This window comes from Staurois parvus, unplaced genomic scaffold (genome assembly GCF_062004578.1).
Source record: "Staurois parvus isolate SC_StPar_1 unplaced genomic scaffold, SC_StPar_1.0 ptg000270l, whole genome shotgun sequence".
Classification (NCBI taxonomy): Eukaryota; Metazoa; Chordata; class Amphibia; order Anura; family Ranidae; genus Staurois; species Staurois parvus.
The window spans coordinates 1,863,250-1,878,717 of NW_028318066.1; the positions used below are offsets into that span (position 1 = coordinate 1,863,250).

General features: G+C 42.6%; 1 protein-coding gene across 1 annotated transcript in view; it reads right to left on the reverse strand.

Annotated features, from left to right (window-relative positions):
* Positions 1-14,587, reverse strand: part of DAW1 (dynein assembly factor with WD repeats 1) — a 77,693-nt gene extending 63,106 nt beyond the window's left edge. Inside the window, exons 1-3 of the mRNA XM_089681516.1 lie at positions 14,493-14,587; positions 7,859-7,931; positions 5,259-5,403 (exon numbers count right to left, since the gene is read on the reverse strand). Coding sequence (XP_089537642.1) covers positions 5,259-5,403; positions 7,859-7,931; positions 14,493-14,532 — 258 coding nt within the window. The 5' untranslated portion in view covers positions 14,533-14,587. The remainder of the gene's footprint in view (positions 1-5,258; positions 5,404-7,858; positions 7,932-14,492) is intronic.
* Positions 14,588-15,468: the final 881 nt, after the last annotated feature.

Below are 15,468 nucleotides of genomic sequence, written 5' to 3' on the forward strand. Positions count from 1 at the left end.
CTCAATGAACTGTAGCTCTCCAGTGCCGGCAGCACTCATGCAGCCCCAGACCATGACACTCACTTGTCTTTGTACTCCTCACCTGGTTGCCGCCACACACGTTTGACACCATCTGAACCAAATACATTTATCTTGGTCTCATCAGACCACAGGACATGGTTCCAGTAATCCATGTCCTTAGTCTGCTTGTCTTCACCAAACTGTTTGCGAGCTTTCTTGTGCTTCATCATTAGAAGAGGCTTCCTTCTGGGACAACAGCCATGAAGACCAATTTAATGCAGAAGGCGGTGTATGCTCTGAGCACTGACAGGCTGACCCCCACCCCTTCAAGCTCTGCAGCAATGCTGGCAGCACTCATACATCTATTTACCAAAGACAACCTCTGGATATGATGCTGAGCATGTGCACTCAAACTCTTTGGTCAACCATGGCGAGGCCTGTTCTGAGTGGAACCTGTCCTGTTAACCCGCTGTATGGTCTTGGCCACCGTGCTGCAGCTCAGTTTCAGGGTCTTGGCAATCTTCTTATAGCCTAGGCCATCTTCATGTAGAGCAACAAATATTTTTTTCAGATCCTCAGAGAGTTCTTTGCCATGAAGTGCCATGTTGAACTTCCAGTGACCAGTATGAGAGAGTGAGAGCGATAACACCATATTTAACACACCTGCTCCTCATACACACCTGAGACCTTGTAATACTAACGAGTCACATGACACCGGGGAGAGAAAATGGTTAATTGGGCCCAATTTGGTAATTTTCACTTAGGGGTGTACTCACTTTTGTTGCCAGCGGTTTAGACATTAATGGCTGTGTGTTGAGTTATTTTGAGGGGACAGCAAATTTACACTGTTATACAAGCTGTACACTCACTACTTTACATTGTAGCAAAGTGTAATTTCTTCATGTTGTCACATGAAAAGATAGAATAAAATATTTACAAAAATGTGAGGGGTGTACTCACTTCTGTGAGATACTGTATCTCTGTTACCTCTATATGAACACCGTATCTCCATTTTGTTGAGGTGATCTGTTCTAATAATCAAGCTTTTCTCAACCAGGGTTCGGTGGAACCCTAGAGTTCCTCCAAAGGGGTTCCTTGAGCAAACAGCAATTTCTGCCTCTTCAATTAGTAAAATTAGTAACCAATGATCTGTTTAGCTATCTGTACTGGAAACATTCTTCACACTGACCACCAATGTAAGTAGGCCCTTCTCCACTGACCACCAATGTAGAGGAGCTTTTCACTGACCAATCTAAACAAGTCTCTTTTCCTAAGACCACCGATATATGGGGGCAGTTTTTCACTGAACATTAAAACAAGTGGAAATTTCTTTACTGATCACCAATATAAGGGATCATTTCAATAACTAGCAATCAAAGAAGTGTCTTCCTTTAAGACCACCAATATGTGGGAGCACTTTTCAACTGACCATTAACACGAGTGGGAATGTCTTCACTGTACACCATATAAGGGAATGCTACAATTTTAACTCCATTGCTCCATTTATATACCCATAGTGTAGTATTTAGGTCAAGCTAAGAATGAATTTATTGAAGATTAAAACAAAAAAGACACACTTTCTTAGGTACTGTAGTAAAAAACAATTCTTGTGCACAAAGGATGTTATATAATTGAATGCAGCATAACACCGACCAGCTGGTAAAAGTGGGTGGCCGCCGGACCTCCCTGACCTCCTAGCCGTGACGTCAAGCCGCTGGATCAGGGAGGTCCGGCGGCCACCCACTTTTACCAGCTGGTCGGTGTTATGCTGCATTCAATTATATAACATCCTTTGTGCACGAGGATTGTTTTTTACTACAGTACCTAAGAAAGTGTGTCTTTTTTGTTTTAATCTTCAATAAATTCATTCTTAGCTTGACCTAAATACTACACTATGGGTACTTTTTTCTGCTCTATTTCGAGCATTTAATCCCCCAGGACCACCAGGTGACCATCCCAGGGCCCAGAGGAGAGCTGTAATCAGCAGATCCCGTCTCTAGCCAGGCTCATTAAAGGGACCCCCAGATGCTTTACCATTCATCGCGGAGTCATCCATTCCAGGCTACGCTCCATCCGTAACTGAAGGGACCTCTGGTGTATATGACACAAATGCGCGGTTTTATTGCACCTCTGGTGAGTGTGCAATTTACCTATTATTTCTGCACGGCACTGGATCACAGCTGTCACTGGGATTATATCAAGTCACCTTTTTGAGTCTAATCGTGGTTTCATCACCATCAGATATTCTGGACTATCATTTGCACTGTGTGTTATATTACAATATTAGTGAAAGTGTTTGTTATAACTTCACCATTGCTATAATTTTTAAGGACTTTGATATACTGTTTTGTTTTGTAATTTGAGACACAACTGTGATATTTCCCATATGATATTACAGGTATGCCCATACACTTTATCTCTAGTGCTGCACTATTTACGTTTATATAATTTTGAAGGTTTTATGGTTTCCCTTTTTAGTGTATCAGCTGCTGTCACCCGTTAGCGCTTGCTGAACCACATACTACTAGCTTCTAACTTCAGCTTGTTCAATTAAGGTTTGACAATAAAAACTGGAAGCCGATTGGTTCCTATGCAGAGATGCACCAGATTTTGCGCTCTCCAGTTTTAGTAAAACAACCTCTTAGTGTATTACTATACTTTGTGTTTCCATCAATGTCTGCCCTTTATTCTCAGTGTGTCACTGTTCACTGACCTTTCTCTAGGGTGATACCTTTACACTTTTCATCGATTATTGGTTATTCTTTGACGTATAAATCCCTCCTTTTTTAGCTCTTTTACTTTACGTTTCCCATACTGTCCGTGTAACCAGATTCTTCCCTTCATCTCATTATCTCACCCATGTCACAAAGCTCCTTTCTTTTTTATTCATCTTTATCTGTAGGACTTTAATGATGTATCACTGCAGATCCTGAATTTTACCATTCCAGCACAGTTACAAAACAGACACAAACTACAAACACTTCTCTGTAATAATATACATGAAACATAAAATACACTGCCATATATTTGCACAGAACGGATACCTGGCCTTTCCTATTTTGTACATTGCATAATGTATAAAAGAAAATGATGTGTTAAAACTGCACAAAACATGCATAAATAAATGCAGTAACATGCATCACAAATGTAGAAATGTAACCAAGAAAGGGCTAGGAGGCTCCCAAAAGTAACAGACCAGAAGAGAAGTCATAAGCATATGTACAGACGGCTAAAGTAATAATGTAACCACTTATAAAGCTTTCCCTGTAGCTGAGATAATTAAGATATTAGTGAAAGCATTCGTTTTTGGGGTTTTTTTGCTATCCATCCTTTTAGAAAGAATTAAATTCCTTCTTGAAGTGCAATGGTTAGCTATTTATGAGACAACAGCTCCCTCTTCTGACTATATTTGTACACGTCACCATTAAAGAAAGAGCAAAAGAATCTGTGACCTCACAGGACTGGATAGAAGACTCCATAAAAAAAAGGTAAAAAAGGTATGTATGCACAATTAAAATAAAACAGTTATAAAGGAGATCTGTCAAGGGTTGACCAACCCGGAGTTGAGCTTTAAATCTAAGGGATCATTGAACGTTGTGCACTGGAAATGGATGGGATAATCAACCTGCAAGCTAAACAAAAAAAAGCCCTTAGAGCCTGTGAAAACCCTTAGAATTTAATCCAGACCTGCTATATGAATGGAATCCCAGATACAATAGGTTTTGTTACAATATGTACGATTTTTCCCAAACAAAAACCACATTCACAGTTGAAATTTCCATCCTGCTCTTTTTGAGTTTTCTCATCACTACGGTCAAAAATGAACGTCAGTTTGATGTCACTAATCATTAGAAAATCAAGTGAACGTTCCCAAAGCAAACGTTTTTGAACATTGAAGATTTAATGGTGTATGGCCAGTTTAGAGTGTTTTTCATATATAGGCATCTCCAGTTTTGGGAGACAGCTCCAAAAAAGTCCAAGGGAGCTCACAGTACATGTGCAATAGGTGGTGAGAAACAATTAGACTGTAGAATATAAGCTTCTAACCAGGCTCAGCTACGTGAGCAGATGTGGAAGGGGGTAGTTAAGTTAAATTTGGCTAGCTAGGGGGGTGAAATGTGCAATATGAATGAATTATATTGCAGCACTAAAATACTTAGATGTGGTGGCTGCATTCATTTTTTTTCTGGATTTTTTTCCTTTAAGTAATCTGCCAGTACCTCAATTCCTGTCCTAGGCTGACAACACTTACTCACTGAATATATGCATAGGCAGTGTTATCACCCTAGGCTACAGTCCTGGATTAGATTACAGAATACTGCCCCCTCCCCTCATTTCAGGAATTTGGGGTTTCACCATACAGGTGAACTGGGCAAGACTAATAAAACTTATTGGGATTTTAATCTAGCAGTATCATTAGCCCACAACAGGAAGTTAGGAGCTCAGTGGATTTCTGGCAGGATAGATAGGCATATTTTTGTGGGAAAGCTACAGCAGGTCGGACGCCTCACCGCCGGCGCCACGAGGGGCCCCGGCGGCCATCTTTGATTTTCATTTGGTCAGTATACTTTTGCATGCCAGTTTTCCTGCTATCCTGTACCTCTAATAAAGATACCTGAGGATATTACACTATGTGGCCCTTTCTATTTATTTGAGCATTGGTGAAAACCGGCCAAATCTACGGAAAAGCTACATCTATTTGGATACCAGGCCTTGAGGGATATGCTGACCAGATCTGACCAGACCAGGATGAGGATACAGGAGGTCCAGTGATATTTTACACAAATGCGCATAAAGATTGCGTATCTGGTGAGTGCGCAGTCTTCATATTTTATCGCCTGTTGGTCCTTCATATAGGACGTTTGAAGATCATCCCGGATCTCAAGAGCACTCCTTCATTGGACTGTTTCACTCTCCTCACTTTACGGCCAGCATTTAGTGGCGTTATTAATTTCAGTCACTGTTTATCACTATTGTGTACCATTAGTGGTTTATTTATTATTGTGTCTAGTTATATAGCGCTGCACCTCCTCTTTCACATTTAGGCATATTTTTGTACTTGTATAATTTTTAAAGAAACAAAATATACGGAAATGAGCATGCATTGTAGAGATTTAGTGATTTACTTTAATCGAAATGTTGTACATGAAAAATATATTTTATTTCAGCATGAAAATGTTACCATGCAGGTCAGAGGCATAACCCATCACACAACAAGCTCATCCTGGTGTTCAAAAAACAAAACCAAGGGGCCTTACCTTGAACAGATAAAACTTATGGTGGTCTTGTTGTCCTATTTTTTCTTGCAATCTTAGTAAGAGTTGTTTTACTTGCTGGGTACGGGAGGCAGTAATGAGAGGCTCAGCTTTCTGTATTTCATCCACCAGCAGATCCACATTAGTGCTTTACACAGTGAAAAAAGTAATAAGCCATCTTTGTATTAAAACAAGAAAATTTACCAATGACAATCATTTTAACAGTGTTAACCACTAGCCTACAGGGCACTTATACCCCCTTCCTGCCCAGGCCAATTTTCAGCTTTCAGTGCTGTTGCACTTTGAATGACAATTGCGCGGTCATGCAACACTGTACCCATATGAAATTTTTATCATTTTTTTCACACAAATAGTGCTTTCTTTTGGTGGTATTTAATCACCACTGGGCGGGTTTATTTTTTGCGCTATAAACAAAAAAAATAGCAAAACGTTTTTCTTTGTTTCTATTATAAAATTTTGCAAACAGGTAATTTTTCTCCTTCACCGATATGCATTGATGAGGCTGCACTGATAAGCAGCACTGATGGGCACTGATAAGCAGCACTGATGGTCACGGATAGGCAGCACTGATGGGCACTGATAGGAGGCACTGATATGTGGCATTTATATGCAGCACTGATGATGCTACACTGATAGGCGGCACTGATGGGCACTGATAGATGGCACTGATGGGTGGCACTGACTGGCAGCACTGCTGGGCAGCACTGATGGGTGGCACTGCTGGGCACAGGCGGGTGGCACTGCTAGACACTGCTGGGCAGAGGTGGGTGGCACTGCAGGGCACAGGTGGGTGGCACTGATGGGCACAGGTGGGTGGCACAGGTGGGCGGCACTGCTGGGCACTGATCATCAGTGCCCTGATGATCAGTGCCAATCACTTCTCTGACAATTGCCGGCTATCAGCAGTACTTTCCTCACACTGTGACAGCGTGAGGAAAGTGCAGCCGATAACCGGCAACTGTATTTACCCGGTGATCTTCTGTGTCATTGGACACAGCTGATCATGTGGTAAAAGGCTGCTGTGATTGGCCGTTTACCATATCACGTGATCAGCTGGGTGTGTTCTGGGAGGACATCCATGGATGTCCTCCTAGAACTAGACAACCGCGCTGTATCCGTCTTTCAGCTAAAGCGCAGTAGGGAAGAGGTTAATGGAAAATGCAAATGTAAGCAAATTAGTCTTGTACAAAGGATATGAACATTTCTACACATGGAAAATGTTAACAAATATGTGGCGCTTTTAAGGTTTTTTCACAGTGTGCAGTGACTTGCACTTTTCAGCACAGGATTGACACAGGTCAATGCAAGGACACACTAGGGGAGATTTACTAAAATTAGAGCACTCAGAATCTGGTGCAGCTGTGCATGGTAGCCAATCAGCTTCTAACTTCAGTTTGTTCAATTAAGCTTTGACAATAAAACCTGGAAGCTGATTGGTTTCTATGCAGAGATGCACCAGATTTTGCACTCTCTGGTTTTAGTAAATAACACCCACTGTGATTGATTTACTAAAGGCAAATATACTGTGCACTTTGCAGTGGAATTTGCTCAGAGCTCAGTAAATGAGGTGAAGCTTCACTTTGCAAAGAATACCCAATAACATGCAGGGAAAATAAAACAAAATGCATTTTGTTTGCACATGACTGGTCAGCAGAGCTTACCCTCAAAGACTTTTTGCCTGTAGTAAAACAACCTCTTTGAAAACTATGGTTATTTGCCTTTTTCACATCACAATGTTTTGTACATGTGCGTCACAGTGCATTGCATTCAAATGTAACCTGTGTGCATTTTAATGCAATGCAACACATGAATGCATGTAAATGCAATGCAACTTAAAGTAAAGATATAAAAAATAAATTTTTAATTGTCACTTTGCAACAGAAGACATGAAAATGGATTCCAATGTGCATAAAAATGCAACATAACACAATGCAATGTGCATGCAAATGCATGTTAGATGTACATCAATACTCATCTATTTGCAATGTGTTGCAATTATTTTTTCATGTACAGTATGGTGTGAAAGAATATAGTTATTTTTGCAAAGACAGTAGTTACTCTGTGTGTATGGACATACAAACTTGAGTGAATAGTGCTGTATTAAGAATAGGAGGGGTGATTGCTAAAACTATGATTGTTTTTGTATGTGTATATCAGAGTAAAGCACCGGGTGAGAGATGCAACAATTAGAACAATCCCTAGGTGTGTGTGCTGATATTCAAATAATTACTGTGGAATGTGATTCTGTGCTGCAATATTAAACATTTATGTTTTTGGAGTTTAATACCGCTTTAATTCGTACAGTTGGCCATACTTTGCTGTAGTTTTTTGGAAATGGTAGTGCATATGACACTGAAAAGAAGATAAAGTGAAGAACTAATGGGCCATAAGGAATCACGTCGCTAAGTCTTGTCTGAAAGTGACCACAGATGCCCTATCTGTAACTGTTTCTATGGCAGCAATTTTGTTTGTCTGGCGAGATTTCATCCCATTCCCCTACAAATATGTATATTTACACTATAAAACAATGCTGACAAAAGATACATCTGGGTGAAGAGATGGACTAAGGCGGGAAGACTTACTCAGGAGAAAGTTCCAGTAAATCAATAGACTTGGTCTTCAGCTCTCCACCTCTTTCATACTCCAAAATGATCCCTGAAGAAATAACCCCCCCAAAAAAAGTTATTATTAGTCATTATTTTACATCTCACAAAATGTTTGCATCGTATATATTCCTCTGTGCTTTTATGCTGTCTAGGAATCAGCTGTTCAACAAACAACAGACTGATTAATCAGCAGAGAGCATATGTCCCCGATGAATGGAATCCTTGCTGCTCTGAGCCTGTGTGCATCATAGACAAAAACATTTCTGATCTGTCTAGCGTGTGGGCCTCACAACCACGCAATGTGATTTCATTTATGTTAAAGGGGCTATCAAACCAAAAATAAACTGTTTAAATTTCAGTGCATACTGTTGGGTTAACCAGGGCAATAACTATGTGTAACAGGCAGGGCCAGGACAAGGGTAGGCAAAAGAGGCAGCTCAGCGCAGCAGTTTATTGCAGGGGTGGAGACACACTGTGCTGAATTCCTTCCGATACAAAGCTGAGTAGTGACAGTGGCATCACTGCTCCTGGGATCAGCGAGGAGAGAGCTGGGAGGAGCAGATCCCCTAAACTTGTACATCATAAACGGGGGGTGTTGAGTTGGCAGTTTGGCATCTTTGCCCTAGGCGCTGCATTACCTTGTCCCAGCACTGGTATCAGGGCCTCACAAACAAAAATTTAAGGGGATCTGTGCAGTGGGGCCCTACTTCAGTTGCATGGTAAACTCCTCAAACTCACTTTTCTTTTATACCTATAACGGACCCTGTAGATTTCCACATTTAAGTACTAACATCTGCTCACCTCTATGAAGGGGAGATGGAAGCATCTAAAAATACCTGGGGCACTCGGGCATCTTGGTTGCATTGTTGCATCACTCTTACTTATCCTTTCTCTTTTGCATTGTTCCCCAGTGCACACCTCATTTTATTTCAGCACACATCACTACATCATAGTGGTGTGGACTGATCACATAGGACACAAGGCAATTTGCCTTGTCTATGAGTTAGGACTTTGTTGGGCAAGGCTTCCCAGCGCAGCCCTCAACAAGCACTCAAAAGGACACCCAAAAATATCTGGCAATCCCAATGCTGTCACCATACCATATATTATATATATTTTTGTAGAAACCATGTGAGCCCCACCAAAAAGTGCCCTAAAGTGCAGATAGTGCACACACTCTGCCTGTGTTGGTCCCTGTCAAAGAAGTGTGCCCCCCTCCAGACATAGCCAGGCACAGAAGGAGAAAAGAAACCCAGCCATCTCCTTCATGAACTAAGGAGGGGACCTGGAGGGCAATCTAGCAGAGAACACTATTGCTGCTCTCAGGTTAGGTAAAAGTGTGGGTGGAAGAAAAGTACTTTTGGTGATGTGTTTCTTGTTCCTGCTGGAGGAGGTGCCAAAATCTCAGGGGCTGTCCTTGACACATGCAGCAGATTACAAAACACAATGCGATTGCAATGTGGTGCGGGAAATGTGTGAACCTAGCTTTAAAGTAAAATGCTTTCTACTTTTAAAACCACTTTGAAGTAGAATTCCAGGGTAACTCTAATTAATCTTAAAAATGTCCCTTCCCCCTCCTAACACCTATACTAACTAAGCTGTGAAAGAAAGATGTATATACTTACCTATTTTCAGGCCACTCCAGTTCGGTCACATGATCGGCTCACCTGTTCTCAGCCAGTGGTGGCTTAAGGGAAAATGAATGAGACCATGTGACGAGACCGGAGCGGCCAGAAAATAGGCAAGTATATAAATCTTTCTTGCGAAGGTTAGTTAGGATCAGTGTTAGGAGGGAGGACAGAGTGTTTTTAAAATGGCTATAAAGGCAAAAAGGTTTTTTTTACCATAACACATTCTCTGCATTAAGGTAAAAAACTTTCAAAAGTTGCTCCCTCCCTTAAAACACTTCCCTGAGCCCAATCTCAATCCAGCACTGTGCCTGTCTGCAGCAACTCTTCTTCCCCAATCTCGATTCAACACTGTTCCCGTCTGTAGCAGCTCTTCTCCCTCTTTCTCTTCTCACAGAAAGCGTGACAGCAGCAGGAGCCATTGGCTCCTGCAGCTGTCACTCAGAGCATGTGAGGAGGGAGCAGGGAGGGCGAGGATGAGCTGCCTGTGTGTGTGTGTGTGTGTGTGTGTGTGTGTGTGTGTGTGTGTGTGTGTGTGTGTGTGTGTGTGTTTTTGGACATACACAGCTCAACTCAAGTTCAAGCCTGCTTGTCTGCCAAGCAGTTTGCTATGGGGGTAGATAGAGAAGAGTGGACAGCACTGGTGGGGGAACCCAGAAAAGGAGGTTGGGATGGCTCTGTGCAATACCACTGCACAGAGCAGGTAAGTTTGACGTTTGTTATCTTTTAAAACATTTACCTTTACAATCACTTTAAGATTAGTTAGGGTTATCCAGGAATTCTACTTATATTGCACTTATATTTTAGGTTTAACATGAAACATGGTTCCATTCCCCAACCCACACCATCAAAATTCCCCCCAATTACCGTAATGCTTATTCCTACAACATCCTATGGATATTTAAATTTATTACAGTTGTGTAGGATCTGTGAATGGAAAGACTACAAGTCCCATTTGCCATCACAGCAGGGAGACTCAGATCTCACCGGAACAAGTGCAGTGAAGTAGTTTATTGTTGACTTCCTCCATGCTCATGATGGTAGGTCCTTACCTCTGCTGGAATGTCAACCATGCAGGAGCCTGTATGCTGCATCCTCCACACACAGGGGTTGATTTACTAAAGACAGACAGAGTGTGCTCTCTGCAACTGCAATTGCTCCAGAGCTTAGTAAATGAGTGAGAGTGCTGCTAACTCCCATCATCCAATCATGTGCAAGCAAAATGCTGTTTTCTTTATGTTCCTTGCATGTGATTATGTCTTCTTTACAAAATGAAGCTTTACCTCATTTGCTAAACTCTGGAGAAACTACACTTGCAGAGTGCAACTGCACTGCCAAACTGCACAGTCTATTTGCCTTTAGTAAATCAACCCCACAGCTCTCCTGCATTAAAGTTCCATTACCTACCTGTATGCCCTGTATTGCTAATATGAATGAATGGGAGTGACATCATCTTGGATGGGCCAATGAAAGTGGCCGAGTATCAGTACCCGGAAGCTGATGTTGCCAAAGATCACAGTGGCTGGCAGGGAAGCTCTGGAACATCACTATGCTGGATAGAAGGTTTTAGGAAATGGCAATTTCTAAGACAATTGCTTGGCTTTTTAAGTCTGGAGATAACTAATATTAAATCTCCCTGATAATTCCATGGTAAAATGTAGCCAAAAAAATCAGTGGTAGTGCCCCTAAATTTAGCGTCCCTTTAAACAGTTGACCTCAAGATCGAACAGATGAACTCAGTATCTAAAAATAGACTGAACTGTTGAGTCCAGGATCTAAAATTAGATCAACCACTTAAGCCCAAGATCTAAAAATAGATTGAATGGTTAACCCAGGATAAAAAAAAAGTGAACAGTGGAGCCCAAGATCTAAAAATAGATTGAACAGTTGAGCCCAGGATCTAAACATAGATCAACCTGTTAAGCCCAAGATCTAAAAATAGAATAAACAGTTAAGCCCAAGATCTAAATATAGCTTGAATGTTTGAGCCCATGATCTAAAAATAAATCAAATGGTTGATCCCATGATCTAAATATAGATTTAACAGTTGAGTCCAGAATATAAAAACAGAACAAACAGTTGTGCCCAGTATTCAAAACCAATCATACTATTGAGCCCAAGATCTAAAAATAGATCAAACAGTTGAGCCAAATTTAAACATAGATCAAACAGCTGAACCAATGGTCTAAAAATAGATCAAACGGTTGAGCCCAGGATCTGAATAAAATTATCACAGTTGAACCGAAGATCTAAAAATTGATGGAACAGTTGAGCTAGATTTAAACATAGATTAAACAGTTGAACCAATGATCTAAAAACAGATCAAATTGTTGAGCCCAGGATTTAAAAAGAGATTGAACAGTTGAGCCCAGGATCTAAAAATAGATTGAACAGTTGAGTCCAGCATTTAAAAATAGATCAAACAGGTGAGCCTAGGATCTAAAAATAGATTGAACTGTTGAGCCCAGGATCAAAAGATAGAACAAACAGCTAAGCCCAGTATTTAAGATTAATCATAATATTGAGCCCCAAAATCTAAAAATAGATTGAACAGTTGTACCACGGATCTAAAATTGGAATGAACTGTTGAGCCCAGGATCTAAAAAAAATACCAAACAGTTGAGCCCAAGATCTAACAATAGATTGAACACTTGAACCCAGGTTCTAAAAATAGATTGAACTGTTATTATTATTATTATTATTATAATACAGGATTTATATAGCGTCAACAACTTGCACAGCGCTTTACAGAATGAAGGTAGACATTACAGTTACAATACAATTTGGTACAAGAGGAAACAGAGGGCCCTGCTCATTGGAGCTTACAATCTAGGAGGAAGGGTTGAGTGATACAAAATGTAATATTGAGCCCAGGATCTAAAATGTATCAAACTGTTGAGCCCAGGAGCTAAAATACAACAAACAGTTAAGCCCATATTTTCATGCATCTGCAAAAGGTTCAGAGATGCAGAAAATGTGTGAACGGGGCTCAAAAGTCCCCAAAAAGAGATGCATTAATGTTTAAAGTGAAACTTTATCAAGAAATAAAATTGTCAAACAGGATTTTAATGCATAAGAGCCATAAAATGGGGTTGATTTGCTAAAGACAGACTGTTCACTGTGCAAGTGCAGTTACTCCAGAGCTTAGTAAATGCGCAGAAGCTCTGATGACTCCCATCATCCAATCATGTGCATGCAAAAACGCTGTTTGTTTTATCTTCCTTGCATGTGATTGGGTATTCTTTACAAAGAATACTATTAGTAAATACTCCACTGATCAAGGTTGCAGTGCTCTGCAGGCTTCCATGCACAAGTTTAATACATGTACTGTTTAGAGTTTATTAATCTGGGGGCGTTTATTAAGATGGAGTCCACCATTAACACTGAACAGGACCAAATTCAAACCTCTGCACACTCTGTGCCCCAAATCCTGCAGAATTATTGCAAAAACCCACTTCAGATCTGTGGACACTGACCCCATGTGTGACTCTATGTATGCTCCTGTGTATGACCCCATGTGTGACCCCCATGTATGACCCCATGAGTGACCCCATGTATACCCCCATGTGTGACCCTATGTATGCCCCATGTATAACCCCATGTGTGACCTCATGTATGCCCCCATGTATGACCCCATGTATGCCTCCATGTATGACCCCATGAGTGACCCCATGTATACCCCCATGTGTGACCCCATGTATGCCCCCATGTGTGACCTCATGTATGACCCCATGTGTGACCTCATGTATGCCCCCATGTATGACCCCATGTATGCCTCCATGCAGGGCTTTCTTTCTGCCGGAACGCGGCGGTACTGCGTTCCGCCACCTTTTTCTTCTTGTCCCCGCTCACCGACTGCCTCTGCAGAGCTGACAAGCTATGCAGAGCAGCGAAAGTGACAGGTGCCGGACGCGGCTTGTTTATGTCATGCTTGCGCGTGCCCGGCACCTGTCACTGCCGCTGCTCACAGCCGGTGAGCGGGGACATGCACGCTTCACCCCCCCCCCTCTACCGCCAGCGTGTAAACATCGGGGGCGCGCGGCCACCCCCATAGGAAAGGTGTATCTTAGTACACCCGGCGGTGCGCGCTGACGTCATCACGCCCTCTGCTCGTCGATCCTACCATAGCGCGGATCGTCAGCATCAGGTAAGGAGCGGCGATACAATTTTTCTCGCTTTTCTTGCTAATGTGGGGGGGGGCAGTGTTACTCGCTATTCTTACTAATGTGGGGGGGGGGGGCGGTGTTAATTCCATACATTTACTTTTATAGCCCCTCCCAAATTTTACTTGCATTCCTGTTCTCTAAAGGGGTGGTCCTAGGGTTTGATGGGGGCGTGGCCAGGTTTGGGTGGGGGAGTTCCACCACCTTTCCTCTGAGAAAAAAAGCCCTGCCTCCATGTATGACCCCATGTATGCCCCCATGTGTGACTCCATGTATACCCCCACGTGTGACCCCATGTATGCCCCCATGTGTGACCCCATGTATGCCCCCACGTGTGACCCCATGTATGCCCCCATGTATGCCCCCATGTATACCCCCATGTGTGACCCCATGTATATCCCCATGTATGACCCCATGAGTGATCCTATGTATGCCTCCATATATGACCCCATGTATGCCTCCATGTATGACCCCATGTATACCCCCCGTGTGTGACCCCATGTATACCCCCATGTATGACCCCATGAGTGATCCTATGTATGCCTCCATATATGACCCCATGTATGCCCCCTTGTACGCCCCCATATATGACCCCATGTATGCCCCTTTGTACGCCCCCATATATGACACCATGTATGCCCCCATGTGTGACCCCATTGTACCGGAACAGGGTCAATCTACCAGCGCCATGGCCACCCCGGTACAGTGACTCCAATCCTTCTTCTGCCGATGTTTGAACATTGCATATTATACACCACTAAATCGGTCAACCTGCCATACAGCCTTTATGTCACTTTTACTGAACCCTCCCGTCCTCACCTGGCGGATAATACCGGAGCAGAAACCTCTTCAACCGCATCTCGCCGCCTGGCTGGCCGAACTCTGGTTCCCATAGATACAGGAAACATTGCTTCCACGCAGGCGCGATGTTTACTTTTTTTTCCCAAGACGCATGCGCACTTGCGAGAGTACCGAGCGAGGGGTGGAAGTAGCGGTTTAGGTGTAAAGGAAAGGTGCTACGTTTTACAACGTACTTGTACGCGCACAAACTGAATAAATGATGTGCATGAAACACCAGTAATGAATATCCGTGATAACTGACAGTAGAGTGCACAATGATACATGAGGGCTCCGAAATACTTCACACCTGTGATGTCTGCCATTAGGTTATAAAACGGCCAATAAATGACCTCACAGGGCTCATTCACACGTGTGGTCACCTGCCGACTTGGATAAGCGCAGGTCACTAGTGGCGCACATAGAAAACGCTATGGGGGTCAGTTCAGTAAAGCCGCTACAGCACTTTTCTGGCGTCAATCCCTGTTGTTACTGTTTTGAGCCAAATTCATGAAGCATTTCAGACACTTGGTTCTGACAGAAACGTGCACCCAATTCAGGTTGTTCCAGAATGCACCACTTTTACATTGTGGTGCAATGACTGCACTGAATTCCAAATAAATCCCCACAGTTCATAGCTTAGGGAAGGGGAGCAAAGCTCTCGCTTGGTGTATAGAGAGAAAATGGCTCCAACTATTTTTTCTTTGTGAAAGCGTCTTGTGTGCATTCTAGAAGTGGTGTAAGTTCTAGTCAGGTACATACATTTGTCGCATTTTGCTCCACTTTCAGAACACGAGAGGTCCTCACCCAAAATCTGTCTGTGCCGATGCAGGGCCGTGTGATACCGGCACACAGGTGCATAGGTGTTCCTTTCATCCTCGTGCTGGCAATCCCATAGCTGTCTATTGGGACACAGATGCTGCACAGACACAGCCACTGCTCCCAATGTGACACCCAT